Genomic DNA, 12,707 nt, shown 5'->3' on the forward strand with positions numbered 1-12,707 from the left:
CATGGTTTGGATCCCCAATCCCTTTTTTACGTAGTATTAAGTGAGAACAGGCAGGGCGTGGTGGTGGTGGTGGTGGTGTTGGACGATGACCCGGCGTGGTGGATTAGGCATGCTGTGCCAGCGTGTTGAGGGATCGTGTCGGGAAGCGTAATCTGAATGTCTTTTATATTGAAACTAATTTGTATTCCAGGAGCCCTCCCTTCCCCGATCAGACCCGGGGAATGCAGATATGATGAAATATGGATTCTCATGAATAGCACACGCACACACTGAGCTCTCTAGGCTGGAAAAATGTCCATTGGGGGGGCGGGGGGGGCATTGATAGGATATAGTGTAATCCTAATCTAATCCTATGAACCAAATATAAATACATTCAGAAAGGAGAATGCGTAATAATCTCCTAACACATTGTTGAAATGAGATAACTTTATATGCATGTAAACAATCCCTCTCAGTCTCTGCTAATGAGGCGGACGTTGAACGCTTTACATTATTAAACGAATCCTCCTGCCGATGGAATTGATTGTGTTTTCACTTTTGGCCAGCTTGCGCAGTGTGCGTGCCCATACCAGTGTAGCGCACATTGAGGTAGAGGCAGCGTCAAACATCTGTGAACGTGAATTTCAAAAGAAATGGTGAAGAGCAAGTAGACGTAGAGTAGTAGCTTGTGGATGGAGATGGTCATTTTGGGCTCAGTTGTCCACTGGGCGTTCATGGGCGGTTGTGGCGATGAGCTACTAGATAACCTCTCCTTACCCTAAAGGACAGTTTTACATTTTTTCGACACGGGTCTTATTGAAACCTTGTTTTCCGTCATTTAGAACTGCTCATAGCACAGCCACAGAAACTTACCACTCTGCTGCAGCTTCTCACTCTGCTTGCCCCAATGGGGGAAACGTTAAAGCCTCAAAACGTCCAGTATTCTTTTGGAAAAAGTTAAAACTCACAGTATAGAGGTCTTTTTCTGTGTATGTTTTGAATGAGGGTAAAATCACATTTTGTTTAAGACTTATTTTTGCGAACACTGCGGTACAGCCAGGGCACAACTTTGGCCACAGTAGTTTGCCAGTAGGAAGTGACACAACTTCCTGTTTCTAGTCTCTTAGGCTGGCGCGGATGTACACGTAGCCATAAGTCTTGCAGATTATTTAATTGTTGGAGGCGCACTCATCCCTCTCAGAACTTCACGTACAAAACAACGCCGTTTTGTTTTTTTTCAGGGCTGTCATTTCTGTGTTATTGGCGAAAATACTTTAATCTGTTGTCTGTAAACAGTTGCGGCCATCGACGGCTTTTCCTTCTGGCACGTTCTGCTGTCGCTGCGCCTCCGTGTCGGTTCGGGTTCGCGTGCTGAATTTGAAAATGTCGCTCGATCCGGCCGCGCTTCACGCCCAGCGATTATGTAAACAAAAAAAAATTCATCTTGTGCAATGAGTTAATTCGACCAAGTTATGAACTATGTTTGATTAGATGTGTTTGCCAAAAAGGGACTGAGTCTCTGAGACAACACGATGCGTGCATGTAGCAAATGAATTGGATGAATGAGGCTTGACTACAACGACGGCACGGGGGCGGTGATAGAGGGTCAATAACGCACGAATGCTGTGCTGGAGAAAACCAAATACATGATGTCGGAGGCCGTCACGGGGGCGAGTTTCCATTAAAGGAAAAATGCGACTATGTTGGCAGGGGCGCTTGAGCGCTGAGGCGCTGTTTACCGTCAACAGGGAGCTACTCCGCCGCGTCGTGTGGGCGAAGCGAAGTAAAACCTCGCGGACGTCCAGTCGGATGCTGGAGTGAAAGGGCACGAAGACGGTGCGTCGCTGTTCCACAACAGAGGGCAAATGCAGTGCAGCTAATGTGGCATGGCACGAAAGCAGATAACACTTCTTTTTTTTTTTTTCCTCCTCGGGCCATTACCCATGTGGCAGCTTGAGTCGTAACCGCTCCAGCTCGGCCTGTAATGCTGGTTACTGATGCCATTACGGGGAATTTCAGCATCAATTGGGATTCGATGCTGAGTAAAAAAGGATAATGGATTATGTTTGGCCATTAGACAAACTGTCTATTAACGGGATGTTACTAGAGGATAGCGTGGAGGGAAAGTGACTTTGAATTACATGTGCACCAACGCTGCATGCGCTGAATGGTTGTCTAGGCCCGAGGGTCCCAACTATTATTATTTAACCTTGCCCCCCCCCCCCCCCCGCCCCCTCAGAGACCCCGTAAATCAAACCTGATTCAACCTGAGAGCCTATTCAAAAGTTGCAGTTCATTTCTCATTTACGTTATGTATTTATTAGCGGTCGGTGGCCACCTGAGCCGTTGGTTCCATTTTAATGTTAGAGAAGCCAGGTTATTATGGCGTACAATACACAATAAGATAGTCATGGGTTTTGATTATATTTGAGCACTCAAAGCCAATGCCTCAACCGTCAAAGACCTCATGACCCCCCCCGTGATCTCTGGCGACCATTGGCAAACATTCAGCTTCTCTTTCTTTGTATTTTGCAACGCCATTAGAATATCTGCTCTAAACATTTTCCGAGCAAAGACTTAGGCAGAATAGGGCGGCGTCCCGTGGGGCCTGACCGGGCGGGTCGGGGGCCAGACCCAGCTGCAGCGATATGGGCGAGCGGCGCGTGAACACTTCGCCCCCCTTTTCAATTCCATCGCTCCGCGGCCTCTTCCCCACTGTTCTGACTGGGGAGCGTCCCAGTCCCTGGGGGCAGGCCTTGGTCCGCTGCCTGGACCCAAATCCCCTTGTTTGGTCAGATGGACGCCGCAGGGACGGCATGTGCCGGCCTTCTGCTTACTGGTGTGTCTACTGCATGACCACTTAACCCCACAGCAGTTTGCTAAGCACGTTTTTTTTTGTGATTTTCATTCTCCCCCTGAAAGGTTTTTTTTTTTTTTTTTTACTGGGACCAAATTATCCTGATGACTTTTTGGCAGGGGTGGGATTTGTCTGTAAAATCATGTTTCGGGGAGTAATAGCCCTAGGAATTGCAGTCATCATGCAATGTTGAGCAACACCTATTTAATCAAAGGGTAAATAACTTTGAAACGCTTAGTTTCACCTCATTTCAGGCTGTCTTCCCTCCTCTCCGTCTCAGAGTGAAAGTGATCCGATCCGAGGGAAGTGATGGGGGTTACGCGGGCGGCGGGGGGGTGCCGGGTCGCGCGTTTAAAAAGTAGCCCCATTTTGACCGGACAACCGCAGAGCTGGCAACAGCGCTGCCCTGGTGACGACCGGAGCGATGGTTATTGGTTTCTACAACCGTACAATGGCAAGACATGAGCCGGGGATTTATGGAGCGACCTGTTATCTCAGCGCCACGCACCGCAGGACTGTAAATTAGTATCTAGAGCTGTTCCAAGCACAGAACCACAGAGCGAGGGGTGGGGTGGGGTGTGGGGGGGGGGTTATGGCCGCTGAGCATTGTACGCATGCTGGAGAAAATGCATGAAGGGCGAGTAATCGAAACGCATGGAATGAAAGGGAGCTTTTAAGCGTCCTTCAATGTCGGTCCGTGCATTATCCATGAGACGATCTTTGTTATGTAACACTAATGTTCTAATAATGCGGCCGCTCAAAGTCCTCTGGACTCGTCGTCCTGGAAGGGGAAGCCCTGCCCTTGTGACCCCTCAAGATTTCTTTGGATTATTAATTTATTATTTATTCATTTTTATTTGTTCCCTTTTTTTTTTTTTTTTTTTCTCCTGGGAGTTTCCCCCCCTACCCGGGTGGCGGTTAAGACGAGGGCGATGCAGTCAATTTCAGATATGAAATACGGTCTCGTGAAGCCCTTTGAGGTTGTACTGTGATTAAGGCTGTGAAAAAATTAAATTGACGTGTCATGGGAACGTAGAAGCGGCTTCCACGTGCTTTGGGGACGTGGCGATCCAACATATCGAGTCTCTCTCTCTCTCTCTCTTCGTCTGAGGCGGTGATTTACTTCTGCCAGTGCGCTGATACAGTGATGATATGTAGGTTGTTGGGTCTCATTTCCCCTGGAGCTTCACTCTAGAAATGCTTTCTACGTACACACACACACGCGCGCGCAGACACACACACACGCGCGCGCAGACACACACACACAGTATATGTACACACACGCACCCACACACAGTATATGCACACACACACACACACACAAGCTGATTAGATGAGAATCAAACAACTCCCAAAGGCAGAGTCCCTCTGTTCCGGGTCGCCGATTGTCCAAGGGTCAATGGAAGAGTTTCTCCTTTTCATTGTTCCAGACGCTGGTTGATACACAGTGTGCACAGCAGTTTCGTCTGCAACAAGATGACCTGTAATCACTTGGGGGGGATCAACTGTTTGGTATGGATTAGTTTGAGAGCGGTCTGGTTAACCCTGTCCCGTATGGTGGCGCTCGTACTCGTATTCCATGCCTGAGCTCGTCAGACGTGGAATAGAGTTGCGGCCGTTCCTCAAACAGTGATGCAGAGTAAAACTGAAATTGGAACTGGAATTCAGAACTCCTGCCTTTTGACTTGGACGTAAAGGGACATTCCAATCTGACTGGGGGAAAAAAAAAAAAAAAAAAAAATGTGCCTTGTATCTTGATGTTGTTAAATCCTTGATGTCCCGTTTGCTTGCCCTCTGATGGTCGGACCACTAAGAATGCGTTGTTTGTTCGAGAGCGCGATGGAAGAGAGGGCTATTGATTTACGACTCTCGCTGCTCTGAGTGAATGAGTACTCAGATCTTATCTGGTCCCATAAGGAACACGCCCCTGAAAGGCGCTGTGGACTCTGCTACCGTCGTTACGCGGCGAGGCCTGCCTCCCGGAACGCGTCCTGAGGCAAACTTGTAACAAACCGAGGAACGAGCCCACGAAGCCTTTGAGAGGACGAGGCGAAAGGATCTCCCGTTTATCTCGCTGTAAACGATCCCTCCTAGCAGCGACGCGGACCGAGAGCTTTTCTCCGTCCAAACTCGATCCACAAAGCTCCTTTGAAGCCGCTTTACACACTCTATACAGAACCGTAGATTACAAATCCGTCTGATCTGCGCCTCCCAATCAACCCCTTGTGTGTTTTACTCGGGTTCACAAGTTCCAGTCTGACACCACGGGTTGGACTTTGTGCGGGTCCGGTATCGGCGGAGGTTGAATCATTACTCTCGAGTCTCGGCGCTCGGCGCTGGGACCCCGGGGGCAGACTCCCGCTCTTCCCGGTTGCTCCGCCCGGCGGGTTCAGGAGAACACGGGTTCATCGGAACCTGGCAGACCCCGAGCCCGGCTTTTACAAGGCCTGCTGCTCTAGGGTCCGTTGGTTTTCAGGAAGTGGTGGCTGCGAAGTACCAAATGATTCTCCACTTTAGAGTCAGCACTTAAAACATTGCGGGGGCCCCGACGGTAACAGTTGCCCAGTTTCTCCAGAAGAGCAGATTTGGCCCGTTGTCAGACGTGCAGTGTAGTATGGTTGTACTGTTGTCAACCACTTTACATGTGTTTTAAAAAAAAAAAAAAAAAAAAAAAAGTGTGGTATGCCTCCATGTGTTTACAAACTTCCGCCAGGGGAAAAAGACCATTTAGTCCGCCTCGGCAACCAACTGCTGCTGCATGGTTGCAAACTTGGCAACAACTTCTAAAAGTTTTGGGCCCAGCCCTGTCAATGCATCTGGCAGGATTCAGTCGAATCTACACATGTAAATATTATTGAATAATTTATCAGAGGTTCAGATGTTCAATGTATTGATTTTCTGTTTAAGTATCGCGCTGTCCCTAGACAACCAAGGATATTCACGCTGTTTGTGTTTTTTTTTTTTTTTTTTTTTTTTTTTTTAAAGGATCACACCGCTGTCAAATCGAGTTTGAGGTAATTTTGTTGTATCGTGTTGATTCCATTTGAAGCGCCGTTGCTTTAACGAATACAAAAATCTGGCCGGGAGGCCAGGAGATCACTTCAAGGTAGGCTTCTGCACTTTGGAGAACCCCGACGCGGAGCCTTTAAAAAAAAATCGAATAATCAGGAGTAAACTGACAAAAAAAGTGGATCTCAATTTGGTCCTTTCTTAATTAACCAGGCGGACTGATCCGAGAACAGCCTCCACGTGTATTCATTCATTTGTTTTTTTGTTTTTTTTCCAATCGTGTGCCTGTGCCGTTTTCGGACAAACAATATTGCGCCTTACTTTTCACCTTCTCGGCGGTTCTGCTGTGTGGGACCCCCTTGCCGTTAAGAGCCCCCCACCCACCCACCACAACGACAACATACCAGAGCTGGACTGAAATACTGCGCCCCCTCCACCCTGCTTCACCCTGCGCTGCGCCGCTCTGCATGCAGGCCCATCTCCGTGCACCGTGCACGCCGGCCGCCCTGCATACTGAATGTCACACAATGTGGCATGAAGAACATTCCCAGTGTTCCCAGTGGTGTTCCCATCGCGGACTATGCAGCGTCGCATTGCACAGTCGCCGACAATACACGGAGTGGATCCCTTGAAGCTTTATTTTGGACTAATTTAGTTATTTCTGGAGGGTCGGAGGGGGATGGATGGGAGGAGGTATTTGTGTAGGATGCACGTCAGGAGTGGGTCAGAACGGGACTTCACGGGCCTTCATAGCGGCCGTCTGGCTAAGCCCTGTGGCGGGCAGCGGGGCATTCTTCCTCCGGCCCGTATCCCATGATGCTCCACTGCCCGGGACAAAGTGGCCTTTGTACGCCGGTGGCTCTTGGCGAGAGCACACACAGCTTTGAAATTGTGTTTGAACGATGGGATTTTCATTTCCATCCCTCCTTTCCTCTTCGTGCTCGCTCTCTCGCCCCCTCTTTGCTTTCACTACGCGTTGAAACTCAAACTCAACCCCCCCACCCCCCCCCCAAACTCCTCTCTTAGCAACTGTTGGACTGAGGCACCAACCTCCCCTCCGCTAGTAAACAGTTTGGGATCTCTGTAGCCTGCTTGGATCTATATCTGTAACAAGTCACTGCCATTTGAAATTTAAATTTAAATTCAAACATTTACATTTATTAAATAATTCAAGAGTGGACCACATTTGAAAGCACCATCTATTGTATTTACACAACACTTGTGCGGGCCTCTTCAAACATTGAGGATGTTAAGCAGGGTGTCTGCAGGTCCTTTGAGTTTAAGGAGCTCTTCATTTTCATTATTCATTTTGTCTTGTGTTCATTTTATTTACTTAACTGTAAAGAGAGAGGGGCTAAAAATGCCCCTGTTCATAGAATTAGATAGAGTCCATGACACTGTTTCTACCTATTAAAAACATCTGCCCTGTACCAAACATATAGTAGTAGCCTACAATACTTTATTGAATGAGCTAGAGATGTGTCCAAAAATCAGTCTTGGATAACATTAAAATCTGTCTCAAATGTATTGAAAGGTATTAAATCCATCCAGCTCACTGGACATTGAGTTTAGTAAAGATTGCAAAGAACTGTAATATTGTAATTTTGCTTGACTATAATTTCCTGATTTGCTTGTATTGTTGGCAATTCGGCGACTTGATGCTCAGGTATTTCACTTTGTGACCCGCCGGGTGTCATTACCTGGATCAGACTAGTTGCAGCTTAAGGACAGGGCCGTGTGCAGCAGGTGGTTTTTTTTGTTTGTTTTTTTAGGATTTGCCGCGACGCGCTGCTGCTGACGGACTGCTTTACTGAATGAACGACTTAGTGGGGGATGCAGTTAACTAGCGGTGTGTATGTCCCGAAACTCAAATTACATCTATCTAAATGGGATTGTTGTTTATCCTCCTAAATGGCATTGCAACCTCGTCACATGGAGATATCACCACATTGTAAGACAGTACTTTTAAAGTCTGGCGTAACTACGATGTGCGATTTCTGATAATGAATGTTTGAGGGAGTTTTGTTTGGACGAATAATCCTTTTTGACATGGGCCTCAGTGTCAGCCAATTTTAATGCTGGCTATGAAATTCGCCAGTTTAGATTGTGCGATATTTACATTTTTCTGTAACACACACACACACTTTGCAGAAGGTTTTGAGAAAGCACAGGATATTTGAAAGTCAATAGCTGAAAACATTTTTTCCAAACTTCCTCAAGACATTCATGTCCTATAAACCCTCTGGTAGGACATTCCAGTCAGTTTCCAAGAACTGTCACTGAATACTGAATACGTGTGTGCAAGTGCGTGCATGCATACACACACACACACACACACACCGCGCATATACACACACACAGGATTCACATTGTGGGACTACTCTGTCTCCCTGTACCACTTATGTTGTTGTTTACTACTCAATCACAGCGCCGAGAAAGGAGGAAAAAGGCCAATAAAGTTTGATAATATTATATACGTAAGTAACTTCAAAGTCACCGAAAGTCAAATTTGCATGTGACTTAACAAGAAGCAGCCGTTTTGATACTCTCCCATTGGTCTCAGCGCTGAGAACGTTTCCTTTTACCATCACGGCCTGTTGTGAGGGGGCTTTTTTTTTTTCAAAAATTCACAGAGTTTGTTCCAACTGGCGAAAATTGAAAGCATCTTTATCCATTTGGTTTCCCGTTGAGAATACCCAGCCGTGCCTCGCTAGGTTATGCAACCTCACTTTAACTAACGTGACAGTGCACAAACCTCAGCGTTGACATCAGCGCTGGGGGGGGGGGGGGGGTCTCGTTCAGGGCCCGATATGGAAGTTGGTGGGTTTTTCCCGGACGGAGGAGACTGCTCATCACAGGTTTTGCACCACCACCACACTGTGTATATGAAGTATTTTGAGTGCTGGGAATTCTCTTTCAGTCTGCTGCTGCTGCTGCTGCTGCTGCGAGGAAAAGTAATAATTAGCGTAAATCTCGATTGGTGTAGCGTGTCGACCACGGGACCACCCTGTTGGCGCTGATTACACAGCAGGAAGATGAAGGTTTAGCATCATGATTCCTCAAACATGAGTCCAATGGATGATGTATAATTATGTACTTGATGTGCTAATGGAGTAGCTCGCCAACTGCTGTCAGACATCGTGGAAGGTGGTTCGCTGGTGACAAGAGTTTTTAGTATGGACGCGTCGTACAGTTTCTTTAAAAAGTCTGTAGTTATTAAAGTGGCAATCCATAAGGTTGTGTGTTGGGTGGATTACGCTTCAAGTCCCAGAATTCCTTGAGAAGCTGCAACTTTTCCTCTGATCGATTTTGTTTTGTTGTTTCTCAGCCACTTGAGGCGTTGGTGAATATTTTTTTTTTTTAATGTTTTCCCACGTCGACATCTTTGCGATGGTTGCTGGGAAAGGCGTACCCCGCCACAAGCAATGGAAACTGCATATAGAGGAGCACGCACTTTTTTTTTTTTTCTCCTCTCCTCTCCGAGATACCGAGGCCGCGATGAACATTCAGACGAGAAGACGGGGGAAGGAAAGCAAAGCCTCTCTGGCGAAAAACAGAGGGGCTTGTGAACCAGTTCCTAATTGTTAATGAGGCGCTCCGAGGGTAGCGTGCCAAAACTGGAGGGCCAATGGGGATGGACGGTCTGAGCAGCGGAGGAGGGGGTACGGGGGTTGGGGGGGGTTTGGGGGGGTGTTTTGGTTGGCTTTGGGGACAGTGTCACTGAGGGGACCCCTGTACCCCCTTCAGCCCACCCACCCCCTACCTGGTTCACAGAGCTGGAGCGGGGCGACGGGGCGAGCAGCCCTCACTTTCACCCGGGGTTCTTAATGAGGGTCTAGCTGCTGCTTTGGTGGGACCGATATCTACACATACAACAGCCAACACACATACTTGACGGAGGATCACCCGCAGGCTGTATTTTTTGGGGGGAGGGAGGGGGGTTGTTAAGGGGGGGGGGGGCCGGTAAGTTTGGAAAGATGTCCAACAACAACAACAATCAGGAGAAGGACGAGATGGAAGAAGACCCGGAGGAGTGGGGAGGCGGTGTCCTGGTGGACATCCCACCTCTACCTCCTCCACCACCTCCTCCGTCATCGGCTCCTGAGGGGACCACGGGCCCCGGGGACGAGGGGAAGCCCCTGCCCAACGGACAGCACTGCCAGGCCATGAACCGCAGTATCTTCCCTCTCTCCGCAGTCTCGCCGGCGGCCGAAAGGATCCGCTTCATCCTGGGCGAGGAGGACGATGGCCCGGCGCCCCCGCAGCTCTTCACCGAGCTGGACGAGCTGCTGTCGGTGGACGGACAGGAGATGGAGTGGAAGGAGACGGCCAGGTAGGACGCAACACACACCTGTTCCCCCTCTGTTCCCCCTCTCAAGCTCTTCCACCTCAAGGTCCCCCAATTGGAGGTGCGTTAGGGCACTGGGACCCCGATGGTTTGTTAGACGCTATTCAGTGTCTGTCCTCTAGTTAGAGAGAACGGTGAAACGAGGTTAATTAATTCAAAGCCATTCCTGTCAGTGAAGAAATTGTTTAAATATTGATCGTTTTGCTGGCGACCCCCTGGAGGGTCCTCAGACACTATACGTATAGAATACAATTTAGCCTTTAACAGATCACATGGCATGGATTATTTAAAGAAAAAGTGTGTGTGTGTGTGTGTGTGTGTGTGTGTGTGTGTGTGTGTGTGTGTGTGTGTGTGTGTGTGTGTGTGTGTGTGTGTGTGTGTGTGTGTGTGTGTGTGTGTGTGTGTGTGTGTGTGTGTGTGTCCTGGCAAACAGGACGGGTGCGATGAAAGGAGTGGGCAGAGTGTTATTACATCATCAGCGCTTAATGAATGGAGCAGGAAAATCCCATTCCCAGCACAGAGAATGAACCCGATTGTGACATCTTGTGGCGTTTATGACCTTTGACCTTTATCTATTATGTCTTTTTATGTCTTCAGTATTTGTTTCTAGTACTTTGAGTTTTTCCTCAGGACCTGATCTCATTTTATAACAGTATTAGAACGAGTGGCGGCGCTTCCTATAGGCGACATAGGCCGCCTAGGGCGCCACCTCGAGGGGGGCGCCAAAATTGCGTCCAGAATTCTATTTTCTTTTTATAGAAAAATCATCAGTGAGTGATCATCACAGACCGGATTTGAACCCGGGTCATGCCTCTAAGACTTATTTGGTTGAGCCACCAGGATGCGGTCGGTACCTCTCCTCCCCGCAATGGGGGCGCCCCCGCTCCGATGGTACCAACCCAGGCGCCAGATCATTGCGCCAGGACAGTGTGTTTTTATTTGAGACGTTTGGTTATTTTATTTCACTCCGTTTCGTTATGGAACGAAACAAGCGCCGTGCGTAATGAGGACACTTCTCTTTGTCTCTGGGACGCGCTCTAACAAGCGTGAGAATCACACACACACACACACACACACGTGACTTTTTAAGCAATCATGGACTCCAAACCGAGGTGTGACTCATCAACTCATCGTACAAACGACAAACTCTGGAAAAACTCCCTTCACTTCATAGGGATGAAGAAAGTTCTAATTACAGAAAGCAGCATGCCCTCACATCTCTATTGTTAATCAGTAAATCTATCAGGCTTTGTATGTGTGGTGGAATTACCTGTGAGACACTGAGATGAAGCTTAATTACTGCGGTGCAACTTTATTTATTTTTTTCTTTCTTTTAGAAGAGCTTTAAATGGTCCCAGGAAACGTTCCGGCTCCCACTGAGCCTCCAGTGTTTTTATTTGGCATTTCTTCAGTTTCCTCCGGCTTGGCACTAAAGCACGCCAGTGTCTGAGACTGAAGCTTTGTTCACCAGCTTCCTTTCTCCGCCGCTCGCCTGGAATCAAAGTTTCGGGGATTTGTCAAATAATAACCAATAATAGCTGACATTGTGATATCTAATGGCATTACGTGTCAAGTTAGATATCAGGCTTATTCCTCATGTCCATTTTTCAACAGTGCAAGTGAAAGAATGACAAATGAGTTAAAGCAGCTTGGTTCTATAAATATGAAGAAAAATTTGGACAAAGGGTAAAGTAAGCAAAGTGAAAAATGCAATGTAAACGTGACATGGGTGTCAATAAAACAAGTATGCCATAGATGTAGATTGTGGGAGGGTGAAAATCAGTAGAAGTTGCAGAACACACGCAGTGCAGTAGTTATGCAGGTCCAAATAAATCGGGCCTGCATCTTTAACAAGCATGCACCCTGTGCTTAAACCGCCCGGACCCAGTGAAAGACTCACCACGGGGTTTGGAGGAGAAACCCCGGCACCACGATGAATAAAAGATCTCCAGTAAGTGTTGTGCTGAGCTGGCGTCCTGCCACATGCACCCCTCCCAGCCTGGACGCGGCGCGGGCAGAACAGCCGAAACAGCCTGGCGTTGAGGAGCCACGCGGTACAGGCCGGAGGGAGCCCACGGGGGGGGGGAAACCTAATCCAACTCTTTTCAACGGCTGTCTGTCCAAGACCCTTGTCCTGGCGGGTCATGTAGTAAACCTCGCCACATGCACCCGGAACCCTCGGGCGTCCTTCGTCTCAATTCATGGACACCAGCGGTCGTTAAGAGACCCTGCACTGTAAATCTTATCCGCTCTCTGACTTGTAAACAAAAGATCTCTCTCTCTCTCTCTCTCTCTCTCTCTCTCTCTCTCTCTCTCTCTCTCTCTCTCTCTCTCTCTCTCTCTCTCTCTCTCTCTCTCTCTCTCTCTCTCATTTGCTTTATTGGCATGACAAGAATTCTTACATTGCAAAACATAACAATTATGTTGCCCAACATATAGGAAAATAATGAAATCAATGAATAAAAGTAATAAGTGAAATAGACAATAAGAATACAAAAATCGACAAGACAAAAA

General features: G+C 47.9%; 1 protein-coding gene across 1 annotated transcript in view; it reads left to right on the plus strand.

Moving 5' to 3' along the window:
• Nucleotides 1-12,707, plus strand: part of slc4a4a (solute carrier family 4 member 4a) — a gene marked incomplete at both ends in the record, with an annotated part of 50,326 nt that overhangs the window by 9,850 nt on the left and 27,769 nt on the right. The window contains one exon of the mRNA XM_080003706.1: nucleotides 10,043-10,178. Within this exon, the coding sequence (XP_079859832.1) occupies nucleotides 10,043-10,178 (136 nt within the window). The remainder of the gene's footprint in view (nucleotides 1-10,042; nucleotides 10,179-12,707) is intronic.

This window comes from Zeus faber, assembly GCF_960531495.2.
Source record: "Zeus faber genome assembly, chromosome: 7".
Taxonomy (NCBI): Eukaryota; Metazoa; Chordata; class Actinopteri; order Zeiformes; family Zeidae; genus Zeus; species Zeus faber.